Source organism: Fringilla coelebs (assembly GCF_963513975.1).
Source record: "Fringilla coelebs genome assembly, chromosome: 12".
Taxonomy (NCBI): domain Eukaryota; kingdom Metazoa; phylum Chordata; class Aves; order Passeriformes; family Fringillidae; genus Fringilla; species Fringilla coelebs.
This window is the reverse complement of record NC_140038.1, coordinates 15,027,417-15,043,763: the sequence shown is the minus strand read 5'-3', so window position 1 is coordinate 15,043,763 and position 16,347 is coordinate 15,027,417. Positions and strand designations below refer to the sequence as shown.

The 16,347-nt window shown below is 47.0% G+C and overlaps 1 protein-coding gene across 4 annotated transcripts in view; it reads right to left on the bottom strand.

The window, feature by feature from the left end:
* The window catches only part of NTRK3 (neurotrophic receptor tyrosine kinase 3), a gene marked incomplete at both ends in the record, with an annotated part of 200,202 nt that overhangs the window by 126,675 nt on the left and 57,180 nt on the right, over positions 1–16,347 (bottom strand). For 3 of the 4 annotated variants that reach the window (XM_084213965.1, XM_084213964.1, XM_084213967.1), the window contains 7 exons: positions 3,375–3,477; positions 5,512–5,582; positions 6,366–6,389; positions 9,709–10,005; positions 12,142–12,283; positions 12,854–12,996; positions 15,284–15,441. In XM_084213965.1, the coding sequence (XP_084070091.1) occupies positions 3,375–3,477; positions 5,512–5,582; positions 6,366–6,389; positions 9,709–10,005; positions 12,142–12,283; positions 12,854–12,996; positions 15,284–15,441 (938 nt within the window). The remainder of the gene's footprint in view (positions 1–3,374; positions 3,478–5,511; positions 5,583–6,365; positions 6,390–9,708; positions 10,006–12,141; positions 12,284–12,853; positions 12,997–15,283; positions 15,442–16,347) is intronic. The other variant, XM_084213966.1, reaches the window with a different exon arrangement.

The following is a 16,347-nucleotide window of genomic DNA, read 5'->3' as shown; positions in this document are numbered from 1 at the left end:
AAACAACTAAAAGGGGAATATATTTTAGTCCATCAACATAAGTTTTTACAGTCTCCATCACTGTGCCATCCAAACATTTTGTATGCCCCGGATCTTTTCTGTGCCATTATTATTCTTTCATGAAATTTAATTTTTCTTAGTCCTGGGACTTCCATGTGGCTTTTTTATTATACTACAAAATTTCATTTCCTGTCATCTGCTGAGATTAAACTTGGATTGGAAGACACTGTTTACAAGGGTTGTAGTGACAAGCCTGACCCCAGGAGGTGAGGTGTAAAGCTCTCCACCTTGGGTGGGCACTCAGGGAATGTGGAACATTGGCCCCAGAGTTGGAGCAAGTAGCGACTGAGAGCAGGATACTGAGCTCCTTATTCCCATGTGGTCTACCCCATCCAAAAAAAACCACCCCCTTGGGACACTGAGTAAACCAAAGCACTCCAAATTTCAATTTCTTGCTTTTTAAGACCCTTTTCTTTTTCCCACACTAGCACAAGCCTTTAAAAAGCATCCCAGCCCCTCCTCTGGATACAGCACCCTTTAGCAAGTGGCTGCATTTCTGCAACTTCAACGAGCCTCGGTTTTAACATTCATTTCTCCCCGTGGTTTTCGCTCCAGTGCCTCTCTGTTGCTCACGGAACGCCACTTTCCACACAAAAAAAGGAGCTTTGTTTGCCCTTTCCCTGCCGCCTCCACCACCCCAGCTCCAGTGAGCTCCCGGCTCCCCCCAGCTGCCTCAGCCCACCCCTGCTCCCTCCCAGCCAGAGCAGCCAGAAAGGGGCTCTGACCTCTGTCGTGCCGTGGTAATGAATGCCCTCTCTGGAGGGAGCAGGGGAAGGCGAGAGGGATGGCCCAGAGCCAGGCTGGGCGAGCCCAGCTGAGGAGCACAGCGCGTCAGAGCCGCTCTCAAAGGAGCTTTTGTTGGTGCCAGAGCTCAGGCCAGCAGAGGCACACTCAGCTCTGCAGGCTTCCCACCCTGGATCAGCAGCCGGGGCTGGCTCTGGCAGGGCTCTGCTGCAGTGCTCCAAGGGTGTGCCACCAGCCAGAAGAAGACAAAAGTGGACAGAGCATCCCCTCGGAGTCCTCTCCCAGCACACATCCCTCAAGCCACAAGGGCTTTCTTCCCACAAAGGCAGCTGGGGGGTCGGACACTTGGCAGCCTGGCTCTAAGGTTTGTGGGCAATCCATCAGGCTGGCCCAGGGAGCCTTCCAAACTCAACGTGACATCCAACTTTGTCAGTCCACGCTCACCTCTCTCGAGGAAATAAACCATCTGCTCAACACTTGGAGAAGCAGAAGGAAAAAGATGTACTCAGAAAGACTCATGAGGTGCTTTAGGTAACATGTCCAACACGAGCACACAATGTTCTGCATCTGACAAAATCAACAGGAAAAACCTGCTCCTGCAGGCCTGCCAAGCTGGGATTTCAACAACAAGTGGCAATATATCAGCTGGCAACAAACAGCTCTCGAATCAGGGATGCACTTGCCCAAAAAGACTCAGGGTTTGGATTTTTTTTTCCTTAGTAAATGATAACACACTGGGTGCCACAAAGGATGTCTACTGCCCAAGAGTTAACTGAGCAGAGTTTGGGCAGTGTGTGTAGGTGAGGTGGTGCCTACAACAATTGTGACTTAATAATCTCGCCAGTTTTGAAGACGTATTTGTCCTCTGTTAACTCTGTTTCTCCAAGCAAAGCCAATAATACTTGCCCAAACTTTGCAGGGTTGTGGTTTCATATCAGAATTAGAAGAAACACAGCATGATGAGGAGGAAAGTAGACTTTTCTAGCTAAACACTTTTAACTCCATTAAGCTTCACACACGAGAGCCCATTATGGCACCCCCTCTGGTTTCTGGGAATGCAGAATATCCACTAACAAAGTTATCCAAACACCTCTAAACACATACACACATCTGTTCACCAAGACTTGTTACTCACATTAGGCTCACTTCACTCCCCTTTGATTCTTCCACTAGAGTCAGATGTTACTTTTCCTTTTCATATTTATATCTCAAAGCTCCATCAGTGGCACATGCCCAAGCACTTCCAAAGTGTTCTGACAAATCCCTCCAGAAAGCACATAACATCATCCCAGTTTTACAGATGGGGAAATTAGAGCAGAGGCAGAGGTTAAGACAGCTAATTGCCTATGGCCACTAAGTGAGTCAGTAGAAGAGCTGGGAATTGATCCCAGGAACCATGTCTTCCATTCCTCTACTCCACCCACCAGTCAGTACACTCCACCAGATGGTTCTTATCATTGGACATATGGACTAAATATTCCTAAGTTGGTGTAGAAGATTCACTATTTAATTAAATGTCCTGTCTTCTATCTCCATAGGATGCACAGGAGAAACTCCAGCCAGAATCCCATCTGGACCCACTCAGGAAATGTCTACGTGAAGAAAACAAAGCCCTAGGCAAGTGCAGGGAACATTCCCAAACCAATCAACCTGCCCTGAAGCAGAGACCACAGCAAGGCCAGGAAATAGGCAGTGATTCTGGAGCCTTAGGAGAAGCTCAAGTTTGTCAAAGCCTGGCTTCAAACAGTGCATGCACGAGCCACCAGTTAGGCTGGGAACTACTTTGTCATGTGGAGGTTCTTCCTTCAGCCTTCACTGGGCACCACCAGCACTGCCCAGCTGGAGATAGCAGCAGAGTCACAAAAAGCAGATGGCACAGAATTATCTGCTTTTGGCATTGGCTCTGTCTCACCACAGAGCTGGTGTCCCTAGGACAGAGACCAGTTCTGCCTGGCAAACGTCAAACGCCTTCTCACTTCGCAGTCACTATCAGTGACACTTGAAATGAGTTTCTAAAGTCATTATTCATGACACAGAGGAGAAAACCTTTCAGCAGAGAGTCATCAGAAAGTGACCTTCCACACCACTGCCTTCCCAGTATGGACATGAAGTGACAGCAGCATCTCAGTCCTCACTCAGAGATAGGCACAGAGAGGCTGCACCTGCCTTCCCAAGAGAACTCAAACCAAATTCACATCCTTCTTTCCTCCTGCACACCCTGTGCTCTGCAGCCAGTGCACCACCAAGTCCATAAAACAGATTTCACCCTGCTGTCCTGAACACAATGCAGGGCTGGGGGGAGAAGACTCAAAGCTCTCCTGGACAACCTGTAGATGCAGTTATGTGCTCATAAGGAACACACATCCACACTTCTGCCCACAGAAGCTCACACAGGTAAGAACCACCAGCCCACTTGTCTCCATTCCTCTCTCAACAAGCAGAAGAGGACTGCACTCCCTTCAGAGGGCTTTGCATTGTAGGAATAAAGCCACAACACCTTTCCACGTGCGCTATAAGAGCCGGGCAATCCTGGAAGGTGCCTCCTGCTGGGGGAAGGCGACTGCACCTACCTTTCATCCCAAACTTGGAGCGCCGGCCATACTTGTTGATCATAATAAAGAGCACGACCAAGAGGACACAAGCAAAAGCTGCCAGCCCAACCGCTATGGAAACCTGGAAGGAAAAAGCCTTAGAGTCAACAGAGAGGAATTCAGGATCTAAATCAGAAATACAGCACCTCCTTGCCCAGTTAGCCTTTCTATAGGCTCACATGGATGCCATGGGACAGAGAGAGAGAAATGGCAAGCGTTTCTCACAGCGGCTTGGAAGAAATTTTAGGGAGTTGCAAGGATGTGATAACTTTGGTGGTGTTTTTCTACTTCATCTTTCTGCTCTTCTCAAGGATGGTGTGTGAGGAAGGTGTTTTTGCTAGTTAGCCAATCAAATAGAATGTATCACTCCATAAAAACCACATGGTTCTCTTGAATAAAGCCTTCTTTGCTCTTTCTACAGTACTGCCTCCAGCCTGTTCCTGTGTCATTCTCGGTGCAGGAGTGACAGGCTCACTCTATCTGTGCACATATATAGCTGTGATATCCACAGCTGCAGCCCTGTGGATAGCAGCTCTGGAGGAAAACACAAGCTAAAGCAGCAGGCCCTGGCACAGCTTGGAGGCATTGCAGGCTTTTTGCAGGACTGGGAGGTCTGGGATCTTCCCATCAGTGATGCTGTCCTGTTAGCAGTTTTCCCCAGTCTCTCACTCCCTATATCTTCAGGGAAAAAGGCCTCTGCTCCAATGCCTGGGCTCTCCCTTCACTGCAGCATATCCCAAGCCTCCATTTCTGACATCAGCTCTTAGCCATGACATCACAACACTGAAGCTATTCAAAGCTCAGCTGGGAGCACAATTCTGCCTCCATCCAAAAAGCCCTCAGGCCAGAGTGAGGGAAAATAACACACACAAAGAGACAACAGAAGAAATTAGGTAGAACTAAGGAGTTTTTCCTTGTGAAAATCTGAGTTTTCCAAAAGCTTCTAACTGTTCCCTATTTATTGTTATTTTACTAGTAAATATTTATAGTAGAGCAGTGTCCAAGCCCTTCACTGGAGCTGTGGTTCCACTGTGGCAGTGTACAAGCAGGGAAAGAAAACCTCCTTGCCCTAAAGGGTTCGCAATCCCAGGCTCATTTTAATATTTATGAATATTTATTCCTTCAAGTCTTTGCTCAAAATACTTTTTATTGCATTGATGTAAACAACAATTTCTCTGGCATGTGTCCAATTGTTCTGCACTGGGTCTTGTGATGCATTTAGACTTTGCTTCCTTTTACAAAACTGTATTCTGCTATAATAGAAAATACATCATTTAACTAAGATGAAGTAATTTCATTTTGCAATCCTTTTCCCTGCTCTTGGTACATTTGTTATAATATTTTTAAATTTTTATTTTACCACACTCTATTTTCATCCGCAGCTTGTTTTCTGTGCTTTATATTTAATAATCAGCCACATTATTACTCCAGCCTCACTGTTCAAAGCTTCCACTTCAGTTAAAGGAGGTTTTCTGTTAGATGAGAACTGAAACCAGGGTGGACTGAATTTTGCTTATTCTGTTGACACCTCGTGGATTTCAGCATCTTAAAACTTTCACAGAATTAGAGCAATTGTGTAACATGCTATTTTTTTTCTTCTAATACTTATGCTCACTTTTTTTTTTCTTTTTTCTACTGGGCTTCTGCAGAAGAAAGACAATGCTGAGATCTGATAAGCCCTAGACTTACTTTTCTTTTTCATTTTAGGCATGTCCTACACAGCAGGAGAGAGGGCAAACAGACATTGACAGAATCGAACCAAACTAAACCCAGGTCCCTCACCAGGCTAAGCTTAACAGATCAATAACAGTCCAAAACACACAATTTCCTGCTTGTTTGTTCTCTGGGTGCTACCTTTTAAGAGTGAGAATTCCTGACCCTGCCAGCAGAGACTTCACAGGATGCTTTATTTTCAAAGGGTTCCCTGGTTCCACACTGCAGACCCAAGAGGATCAGATGGCTGGTGTCAGTATTTTACCTGCCCAACACAAGCCACAAAATCCTTCTGACTGCTGTCTTGAGTCATAAAGGAAAAGATTTCCCTTGCAAACATCTCAAAACAGCAGAGAAATACAAATGCTGGGCAGTATTCTGTAGAGAAGAGACCAGGACTCACCCCAAAAGTGTCCTCCTCTGGTTTGTGGGTCACAGTGATCGGCGGGGTGGGACTCACTTCATAATCACCGACTGAAACCAAAACACCAAAGACAGAAAACTCAGTGTGGCTCCCGTGGGACTCCCAGCACATTCCAACAGCAGTGCCTGACCTAAGGAGATTCAGTTCACCCCTAAAAGAGGCTGCAACTTTCTGTTCCAGAAGGCACAAATCAACCATCAGAGAGTTCCCTGTGCACATCAGCAGAGAAAACACAGACCAGCACTGTGCTGATGTTGTTCCAGCCTCACAAATGAGAAACATTTGGGTGCCTGGTGTCCTGGAATAGGTTCCCACCACCCTTGAGCCCTCTTCCTAACTTTCAGAAATCTGCTGAGCTAAGTGGGGTTAAAACACAACTGACCCCAGAAAAACTCAATCTGAACAGAGAGCAAGTTGAGTGCTTTTTGTGGTGTGTGGTGTTTTGGGAGGGGAGGGAAGAATCTTCTGAAGAAACATGACAGAACTGAGTCCTGCTTCTCATTCCAGCCCACACCAGAGAGATGATGTTGCTGGGGACAGCCCAGCCTGCAGGAAATTAAGATCCCTTTTGCTACAGCACAACCATAATTTCCTTCATAGGACCTTCTTTGGGAACCTCTAGAGGCAGATGAACATCTCCTGGTCTCATGAGATTAATGAGCTGGTCACAAGCTCCCCAACAATCTTGTTCATGCCCAGGGAATCCAGGGCTGTGTGCAGCCTCCACCAACCTGCTTCTGGCTTCCTCCTTTCTGCTATGTAAATCACAGAGGGGAAGGGGAAACCACAGAAACAAACCAGCCAAAGTATTCAAAAGGCAAGGAGGCACTTACTTGAGACAAAGCTGTCCGTACTCTCTGTGGAAAGGACAAAGAGAAGCAACACAGTTAGCAGCACAGCAAAGGGAGCAGGGTCTTCTTCCCCACCCACTTAAATATCCTCCACCACCCCAAAGAACCCAGGAAAAAACTTCTCATATTTTTTCTTCTTGGGCAGCTGCTCCTGGAAATTGCAGCAGATGTGCCAGCAGGACATGCTGGAGGCCAGGGTGGAGAACCTTGAGCTGAAAGAGGAGGGGAGAGATACTGCTGTGAGGCCAAAATGGAGAAAAGCAGTCCTTTTGAATGACTGGTGAACACCTCTGCTTTCAGCAGGTAAGCTCAACAGACACACAGGGCTCTGCAGGATGGAGGTGGAGGGCAGAGAAACAGGTTTTGCCTTGCATGGCAGTGTGCACCCATGGATGAAATCCTTCAAGGATGAGGACTAACTCCCATGGAGGAGGGCTGGGAGTTAGAGGAGACCTCCTGTGAGCTGCTGTTCATGAGCCACTCAGAACAGCTGATAGCTCCTGAAGAGGACAGCGAGGCTGTGGCTGTCCAAGAGCTGCCTCTTGTCTGGGACAACCTGCTGTCAACCTGCTGGCTGCTCCAGTCTATTCAGCAAAGCTCCTTCAGCTCCAGAGGTGGCTGAGGCCCCAGACAGTGAGGTCTAAAGCCCTCAGTGACACTCAGTTTACACAGAGTGAGAATCACGTCAGCTTCCAATCCAGCCGCCCGTGTAAGGAACTCAGCCCGATATTAACTGGAGTTTGCACAGCTTTGCTGGCAGAGGGCTCCTGGAAGGATGCTGGAATGCTCACACTGGAGCATGGGTGAGGTTTGGAAGGGGAGTGTAAAACAAACCCCAGGTGACAAACACGGCTTTCCAAACCAGGGGAAAAAACCTGAACAAATATTTTTGTTTTCAGTCAAGCAAAAGAGTAACATGCATTGCTTTTTCTAGCAAGACGGAAAAAAAAAAAAAAAGAAAAAATATTTTATTTGGATACTTTTTCTTCTCTATTAAGGCAGAGTCTAGTCATAAAATTCTTGCTGCCTCTACGTTTTTCCCCTTTCCATTTTTCTCTGCTGAAATAAGCAAATTCAACAAAAATGCACAAAAACGTTCTTTTTCCATTAAACCCCATTTTTCCAAGCATAAAAAATAGCCAAGAAATTTCAGCCAACTTGAGTTCAGTGAGAAGTTCTCAAAGAACTGAACACTCATCACAGGTACATTAACTTCTGTGGATTAAATATGGAGTTGATAGCCTGTGGCAGAGATACCAGTGACAACATGCAATGAGATTTTTACAGGAAATGACACAAATCTGTCCTGGGAGCCACTGCCCTGCAGCATCAGAGAGAAGGCAGATATGGCATGCAGCTTACATGTCCCAGATCCCAGCTTCTAACAGCACCTTGCTCCTCTCAGCCTGGAAAGCAGAGTGTGGCCTTTTACCAATGAGAGGTTTTTGACCAGGAGTGCTAAAATACATGGTCACAGTTCCTTTTCTATGCTGACAAAATTTTCCAGGCTCTGTGCTTTCATTAATTAATTAAGAATAATAATCTCACCCTAGGTAGTGACAGCAAAGCCCTTGCATGTGTGAATTGCTGTAAGCAAAAAGGGGCTTGAATGAGCCCTGCTGGGGAACCTTCAGTGTGTGGCATTTTCTGAAGGAATCTACCTTCAAATGGGAAATTATAAACGTCAGCTGCAGTGAATGTATATGCCAGCTGTGGTAGTGGACGAAGCAACAAGCTTCAAGGAAAGTAAATTACATCCTGCATTGGGCTGACAGGGTCTGCCAGGGTGAGGAATGGCTTGGGACTTTGGATCAGAAGAAATAAAGGAAATGGGTCAGCTGCTGCTGAGAGATGGTTCGTGGTCAGTAAGCATCCCCCACCAACAGCACATGAGCCATGGCTGTATTCACAAGGGCAATATTTTACCTATATTCCCAGAACCCCATTCTCCCAGAGCCCCTAAGACAAGATGCTCTCCAAACACCAGTGTGCTTTTCCACACCACAGTGTGGCTCAGATCCCTTTCCAAATTCAGCTCTCCAGAACAGCATATCTGCCTCCCTTTTCTGCAGGTCCAGCACCTACTTAGGAGCTGCCCCCGTTTCACAGATGGGGAAATTGAGTCACAAAGGTGGGACCTGACAGAGCTGACACTGCAAACCTGTGCACCTCTCCTCACCCACCTACATTTGATAAGCTCTTCTGCCCTGACAGAAGGAAACATAAATAGGTCAGATAGTCAAACAGGGCAGCATCCTTGAAGTCAGAATACAAATTTTCCACTCCCATCCATATCAGCTCATTTGTTCAATTGTCAGATCTTCAAGGCAGAGATTTGGGTTTGCATTTATGATATTTGACCTGCGGGAAAACTCTGTGTACATATATGGTGTGATATAAATAATAAATGAGAGTACCGTTGGTATTTTGCTATATTTAGCAAACGCCCTATTTTGCTGGATTTTCTTGGGCTGCAGGGGCCAATTTAGAGCTGCCACTCTCTCATGGCATCATTCCTGAAGGCAGCACAGATCTTAACTCCATGATGGCCAGTGTGGTATTTCACTGTCAGGGATGCTCCTACAGAGCAGACAGGCCACCACAAAAGTCTCTACAGTGCTTCCCAGAGATGGATCCTCATATCCTCAAATGTTTGGGTTTTTTTTGCACTTTAGCTGTGAATCACCAGGGAGTGCAACAGGGAATTCCAAGCAATCAGTTAAGAAATGCCAGCAAACTGATGCAAAGTGACTAATTGAGCTGTCGCATCTTTTGTAGCCCTGTCATCCTGGAATTGCACATATTGCATTTGGAAAGAAAACAATCCTGACACCGCTGCATCCAGCTTTAATCATTTCACAGATGCAAGCTAGAAGTAAAAGAAACAAAGGGACAGGCTGCATCACTTCAAAGGCTTTTCCTTTCTACAGCTTATGACTACCTCACAGCAGAACACTTTCTCTAGAAAAAATTCAGCAACATCTTGGGGGCACACAAAAGGAAATTCAAAATAATTGGGCAAACTTACATCCTATTCCCATGGAAATTCCGAAAGGTCTTTAAAATAAATAAATAAATACACTGCAGAATATGCTACAAAATAAAATTATCTAAAGCAGTTAGCACCTCTCCCAGCATTAAAGAGTTCATATGACACCAAAGTATACTTGTGTAGGAAAATCATACTGATCAGAAGAAGAGGCTGCCAGGAGTCACCTCTTCCAACCTGATGTTCAGACAAAGCCAAGGCCTCGCTGAGGTGCAAGGGCCATACTAAGACCTTCGGATTGCCAGGAGCCCTGATGAGACAAACAGAATATCCTACCTGGAAAAGGCTTTTCGAGGAAGTGTCCTTTGATCGTTTGGTTGGCCGAACCCAGCTGGTTGGTCGCCACAATGGTGTAGTTGCCGTTGTTGTAGTGGGTGGGCTTGTTGAAGAGCAGGCAGCCCTCGGACACCTCTCCCTGTTGGTAGAACTCCATGCGGATGATCTCTGTCTCGCGGAGCACCTGGCCGTTGTGCAGCCAGTGCAGGGTGGGCGCTGGGTTCCCGTGCACTGCAAACGCAATGCAGTGGTCCATGTGCAGCACCGGCTCCTCCAGAGTAAGGATGCGAGGGGGATCTAGCAGAGAGAAACATGGCAGGCTCGCAGCAACCTCCACCCAACGCCACCACTCTGCGCACACCACGGAAACTAAGAGCATTGAGAACCTCCAAAACCACTTGTGCCTTCTACTCTCCCCAGGGATGTCTGCAAAGAAGCACTGCTGTCATGAGAACCGCTCCACCCTCCCTCAAAGAAGGGTCCGAGCCATGGCCAGGCCTCACGGCCTTCCAAACAGGGGTATAAATAAAAGACAGGAATGGAAATTGCACCAGCTCAGGAACAATTAAGCTTGAACTGTCCTGTCAACATCCTCTGCCGCTCTCCTTCCCCCAAGGGATCCTGCCTGTCCCCATTAAGGAGGACACGGTGACGTAGCACTGGTACATTACATTACAGATGTGCAAGGTGCCCGTGGGAGGTCTCCAGTCACACCGAGCAATTCGGGACTGCATAGCTGTGGAAGCAAACATCCCTCAGAGACTGTCTGTCCTTGGGGGCTTTGACTGCCTGAATATCCCAAAGGAGTTCTCACTCGCCGAACAGCCTCCAGGGGTGTTTTAATTAAAGGGAGTAGAGTGGGAGAGGGATAAGAAAAGCAAAAACTCCACCTGCAATTTATTGCATATGCATTGTCTTCCCCTTGGGACACACTGAGGATTCAAATGTTGCTCTGCTATAGCTTCTGAAACCCCATTTACAACGCCTACACCTAAGGTCCCAAACCCCAAGGCTGGCAAGGTCTGAACTAGAAGAACAAGTTTTGTGCAAAGATACATGACACAATGATGTATGTCTTCCCTACAACTCTCCTTTTCCTGCTGCCATCCAGCTGCAAAGACAATCCATTCTGCATCCACGAGGAAGAAAACCAACACACCAAATTTGACCCATCTTTGTGAAAAAAGGCAGTGAATTTTCAAGTCAGTGAAGTTGACAAAAGAGAAAAAGGTGCAGAGCTGGTTGGAGCTCAGCAAAATTCTCCCAGCAGTGCCCATCTACCCCGAACCACAGAGTCGTGTCCCAGCCACCCTCTCTCGTTCCTGAGCCCAGATCCGCATGTGGCTTGTTCATATCTTCCTGGCAAGGGGATTCAAAACAGGCAGCCACCTACATGCACAAACCCAGATCTTTCCAGTGTAAAATTACAGCCTGAGTGATGGCTCTGTGCAACAAGAGCAAGGGTAGCAGAAGCTGTCAGCAGCTCAGAGGATTTCATGGGTGAAAATAAGCATGGGCATAGTGCTGTTGAAAGGGTGGAGGAACAGATGCTAAAACACCGTGCAAAAAACACCCATCTGCTGACCAGTCATCTCTGAGCTGGGCTGAACTTTAATTACCTCCATCCTTCAGTCCATCAATAGCACTTATTGGAAGGAAGATGAAAGCAGTAAAGCATCACACAGGATGAATGGGTTTACCAAGAGTAGCCAGAATCCCACAAGGGTCTCTGCTCTACATGGCAAGGTTGAGGTGGGGGACAGATTTTCAAACTACAGAGTAAGGGCAAATATTACAGACACAGCAAAATAGAGCAAATCTCAGCTGCTTGAGACCACAAAGCTGTGTAAACTTCCTTTTAAGGTCAGGGGTTTGTTATATTAGAAAGCACAAAGAAAGCTGAGCTACTTGCAGATAAAAGTGAACAGTTCAAATTTGACACGTGCACATTCATATGACATTTGAAGTTTAACTTTGTAGGATCTGACCTGAGAGAAAACCCTAACATCCCTGAAATTAGTGGCAAGTTTTAAACTGTCTTTAGCGAGGGTGCCATTGAACCTTCACATAGCATCAAGACAAAAACTTTGCTTTTGTTAAGAGATTTTTAGTCCCTCCATGGCTTTTCTTTAGTCTGTTGAACCTTCCAAGACACAGGCAGGAAATTCCCACCACCACCACTGCAGCACTGCTGTTCTTTCCCTGCCATTGTGTTCACTTCTGGATTAATGGAGGCATCAGGAAAGCAAAATTACTGACATTTGAGAGGGACAGCTGTGTGAGGATCCACCTCCAGCCCACTGTGCTCAGCTCTTCCTAATCTTCACCCATAAAACCAGTATGACACAGGTAGCAAGTGGCCGTGCATTCAAGCAGCTCCCAGGGCAGCCCCTCTGGGCTCTGCATGGTCCAGGGCTCTCCACTGGTACTTACAGTAGACAGTGAGCAGCACACTGGCATTGCTCATCCCCACCACGTTCTCAGCAATGCAGGTGAGCAGGAATCCATTGTCCTCGCTGGTGACGTTCACCAAGGTCAAATTGATGGCATGAACATTGGTCCAGTTGAGGTTGGTCTAAAAATCCCAGAGAGGAATACAGACAGAAATCAGTATCTGTTGGGTCCTTTACTCCCCTCTACCACCCCCAGAAAAGAAGGACTACAGTTTCCATGTAAGGAGGTCTCCAAAATCCAAAGACAGCTGGGATCTGGGTGAAAGGAGGTATTTCCTCAGCTGATCAAACACAGAACATCTTGTAAGAGGAAATACTGGGAGGGGGAGAGCCATGACATTGCAGCACTGATAAACAGGGCCAGCCTCTAGAAAATCTTACTTAGCTATTGCAAACAGGTCATTTCACTGGAGTTCCATCAGAGGACACATGAGTTAATTCAATCAGGGAGCACTGAGCTCTGAAGCTCTCTCATCTTCACTTTCTGGCCATACAGAAAGAAAGGTTTTGCTCCCTTCTGGGAGTTCCCAGCTTCTCATGTGGATAGAGCACAGCTTCAACTTTCCTTTGGATACCACAAGTTTTCTTTTCTCAAACCATCTGCCCTGCATGCAGGGACCTGGGAAGCCCTGAGGGCTGCTTTGGCCTTGCCCCACTGGGCACAGGCAGCACCGGGGTGTTGCAGTCCCTACCTGGTGGGTGTTGATGGAGTGGAGTTCAGCCACTGTCCAGTCCACGTCCGGCAGCGGCGATCCTGAGCCGTTGCAGGTGATGACGGCGTTCTCCCCTTCCCGCACCGTCAGGTTCACGTGGCTCACACTGATCTCAGGAAGGTCTAGAGGAGCCAAAAAAACTGCTCAGGTGTGGGGCAGAATTTTCTACAGCCAGCCACAGGAAGTGTGTGGACCCAGATCCCACCAAGCTGTTTTCCAAATCAGCCTCCAGCAGCCTGAAAGGAGTAGCATGAGGCAACAGAATGCCTATGCCATACCAAGAGAAGGAGGGGTGTTCGAGACAGGGGAATACGTAGACTGAGATGTGCCAGCTGAGAAGACCCTCTCATCAGCTGTGAATCTAAAAATTGCTGTCCAGTTCTGGCCACTGTTCCTCTCACATAACTCCCATACCCATCTCTCCCACAGAAGCTGCTCATGAGGGCAGTCACCTAGGATGAGAAAACTGTGTGTGCTGGGAGGGGATCCAAGGCATGCTCACCCCCAGGGGAAAGGGGCATAGAGCACTCAGCACTCCAGGTGAAGGAAGTGTCCCTCCAATTTATAACAATCAAGAAAAGATGACCAAGGATGTGTCCTCACATTAACTGCAGCTCTCCTAATAGAAGGTGCCCTTGTTCTTCCTTGGTGGCAGCAGAGGGATTCACTGATTTATGGTGGCTCTGATTTACACCAGTTCCTTGCTTGCTGCCATAGGCACCAAATATCCTTGCAACATGAAACAAGGCAGTGCTGGTTGCAAGAAGGCCAAAGAGTCTTCTTGAATAGGGGAGGTTTTCAGAGGCAAATTGAGCAAGCAGGGCAGGAGGAACTGACCAGTGGTCCCATCCCACTGCAGGGCAGCAGCATCCATCATGCCAAGGCAAAGTCATGGATAGGGACACACACACACCCTTTCATGGCCATCAGAGAGTGACACCAGAAGGAAGGAGCGTTGTACTGATTAGAGTGATGCCAGAAGAAAGAAAGCAGCAGTCAAAGCCTGGCAAAGCTGCATAGGTGGCAGGAATAGTGGAGAGGGAGATGGGAAGGACATGTATGGTCTTCTCCAGGCTGAGCTGGTATCAAACACAGCCACACCAAGCCATGCCTGCCCTCAGCACCAAAGGACAAGGATAAATGTGGTGTCCTTACAACGTCCCTGGAGTCTTAATTCTTGAGCAGAAAGACTCCTCTGGAGGAAAGCAGACCACTGTGGCTCCCTGCCCTTCCAGGAGCTTGCATGGTCAGAGAAGATGCCTACTCTGCACACCAGAACATTTTTACTCCCAAATCAGCACCCTGCTGTCCCCCCCAGTCTAATGTCACCATTGATGGAGCCATCTCTCCTCCTGTCCCTGATCCCTAAGGATTTTTTTGTTGTTGTTTAATCCTTGCAGCTTATTCATCCCAAGTAGGGCGGAAATTACAGCATTCTCAAATCTTTTTAGTTCATCCACACAAAGGCACACTTTGGCCAATTTCCAGAGCTTAAAGGGACAGGGTGAACTCAGGGAAAAAAAAAAAAAACCAAAAAAAAACCCCAAAAAAACCCCCAACAACTAACCAACAAAACAACAAAAAAACCAAGTCATGCAAATCCAAACGTGCTAGTTGTTTGTCTACTGCTGCTACAAGCAACAAGCCCAAATCCCTAGTACTGTGGATGATTATATTAAAAAAAAAAAGGTTTTCCTCCTTTTTTCAGCCTGTGAGTTTGACAGCTGCTTGTGTACAGACAGTTTAATTGCTCTGTGGAAGGTACATCTCTTTTTCCTTACTCTGCAAGGGATGCTTTCCAGTAATAGCAATAGCAGAGCAAAACCTGACACCAAAGAGGCAGCTGATGTGTGAACAAGGTGAAGGAAAAAGGGATAACTATTGAACACGCCTCGTGTTGCTCCTGTGGCCACTGGACTCTTTTAAACATCAGCAGGAAATAGAAAGAGATATAAAAGTCACTTCTGGCTCTTCCCTACAGGTATGGGATTTCAATTGAAAAATAAAACAAAAGAAAATGAATAGAGACAAGTATTTCCTAAGAGTAATTACAAAAGATTCAGTGTCAGTGTCTTTTAACAATATGCTGCTTCTAGGATTCGTTAGGCACAGGAAGATCTACATGAAACAGCTCTTTTCAAGACATCACACAGCCTCACTACAGACACTTTGCCAGGCAGCAGCATTGCAGTGAAGAAAATGCCCCAAATCACCCAATATCTTTCATAAGCACATTAATAGCAGCCTCACATTTACCCAGATATTCTATTTTTAATCTACAAACTATCCCAACCAGCTTCAACCTTCTCTTGTGTTCTCAACCACGTGGTGGGATCCTGCTGCATCAGGTTCCTGGATTGTTCAGGGATCCCTCCTGGCCTCCCTCATGTCCATCCCAGGGATCCTTACCACACTGGGTGATGTTCATCTCCTTCAAAGTGATGATGGCTGCATCCATGGTCATGCAGTAGAGATCCTGGTACTGCAGGTTTGCCTCGCTCTTCTCCTGCCAGAGCTGGATCCAGCGGATGTCGCAGCTGCAGTTAAAAAGGTTCCTCTCTAATCTCCTGCGGGCAGAGAGAGGTGAGAGAGGATGGTGGGATGGGGAAGGATGAGCAGAGCTGTCACCTGGCTCTGGGATCCCCAGGGAGGACAGCCACCATGCATGTGTAAGAGCTGAAGTAGAATCTTCTCTGCGTTATCCACTTGGGGTCTTCCGGCACTTATTATTCCTGTCCTTGCCACAGTCACACACACCTGCACTCCCACAGTCTCCTTCCTGAGAGCACACAAGGTTTTACATCTCCCAGGGCAGCACACAGATGCAGCCACTGTCTCTCACCACAAGATCTGCACTGCTGTGGCTTGGTCCCACTGCCACCCAGACACCCAGGAGATTCACCCCTCAGCAAAGGAGCAGACAGCTCTCTACTGCCCTAAAATATCAATTTACACCTTCAAATCCCACTTCAGTGGTGGTCCTAGACTCTGCTGGGCAAAGCACAATCCAGGCCCCCACAAGCACTTAGAGAAGCTGGCAGCTCTTCTCCCAAGTTCCTTGTACAAACACAGGCTCCTGGTGACCCAGAACACAAGCTAATGTGCAGGGGAACATGCATTTTAATCAAATCAATCAGCACTGTGCTGAGACCCTGCTGACCTGGCCAGGAGAAACGGAGAAAAGCACTGCCTTTAATGTACTTCATTTAAACCACACTTACACATAGTTTATATACCAGGAATGTTTATTATAATTGATTTTCCAACCTACTAACCATTTCATTTACATTTTTAAAGCTCTGCAGGTGCCTGTGGACATGCAAGAAGGCCAAGTCCCAGCAGGGAGAATAGCCCAGTGCCCAGGACTGAGCTACCAAATCTGGTTGCAATAATTTCAGCAAAACTAGGGGATACAGCCTGAACAAACAAAATATTTCCCCACAACAACTGTACAGCAAAGAAAGTTGGGATCA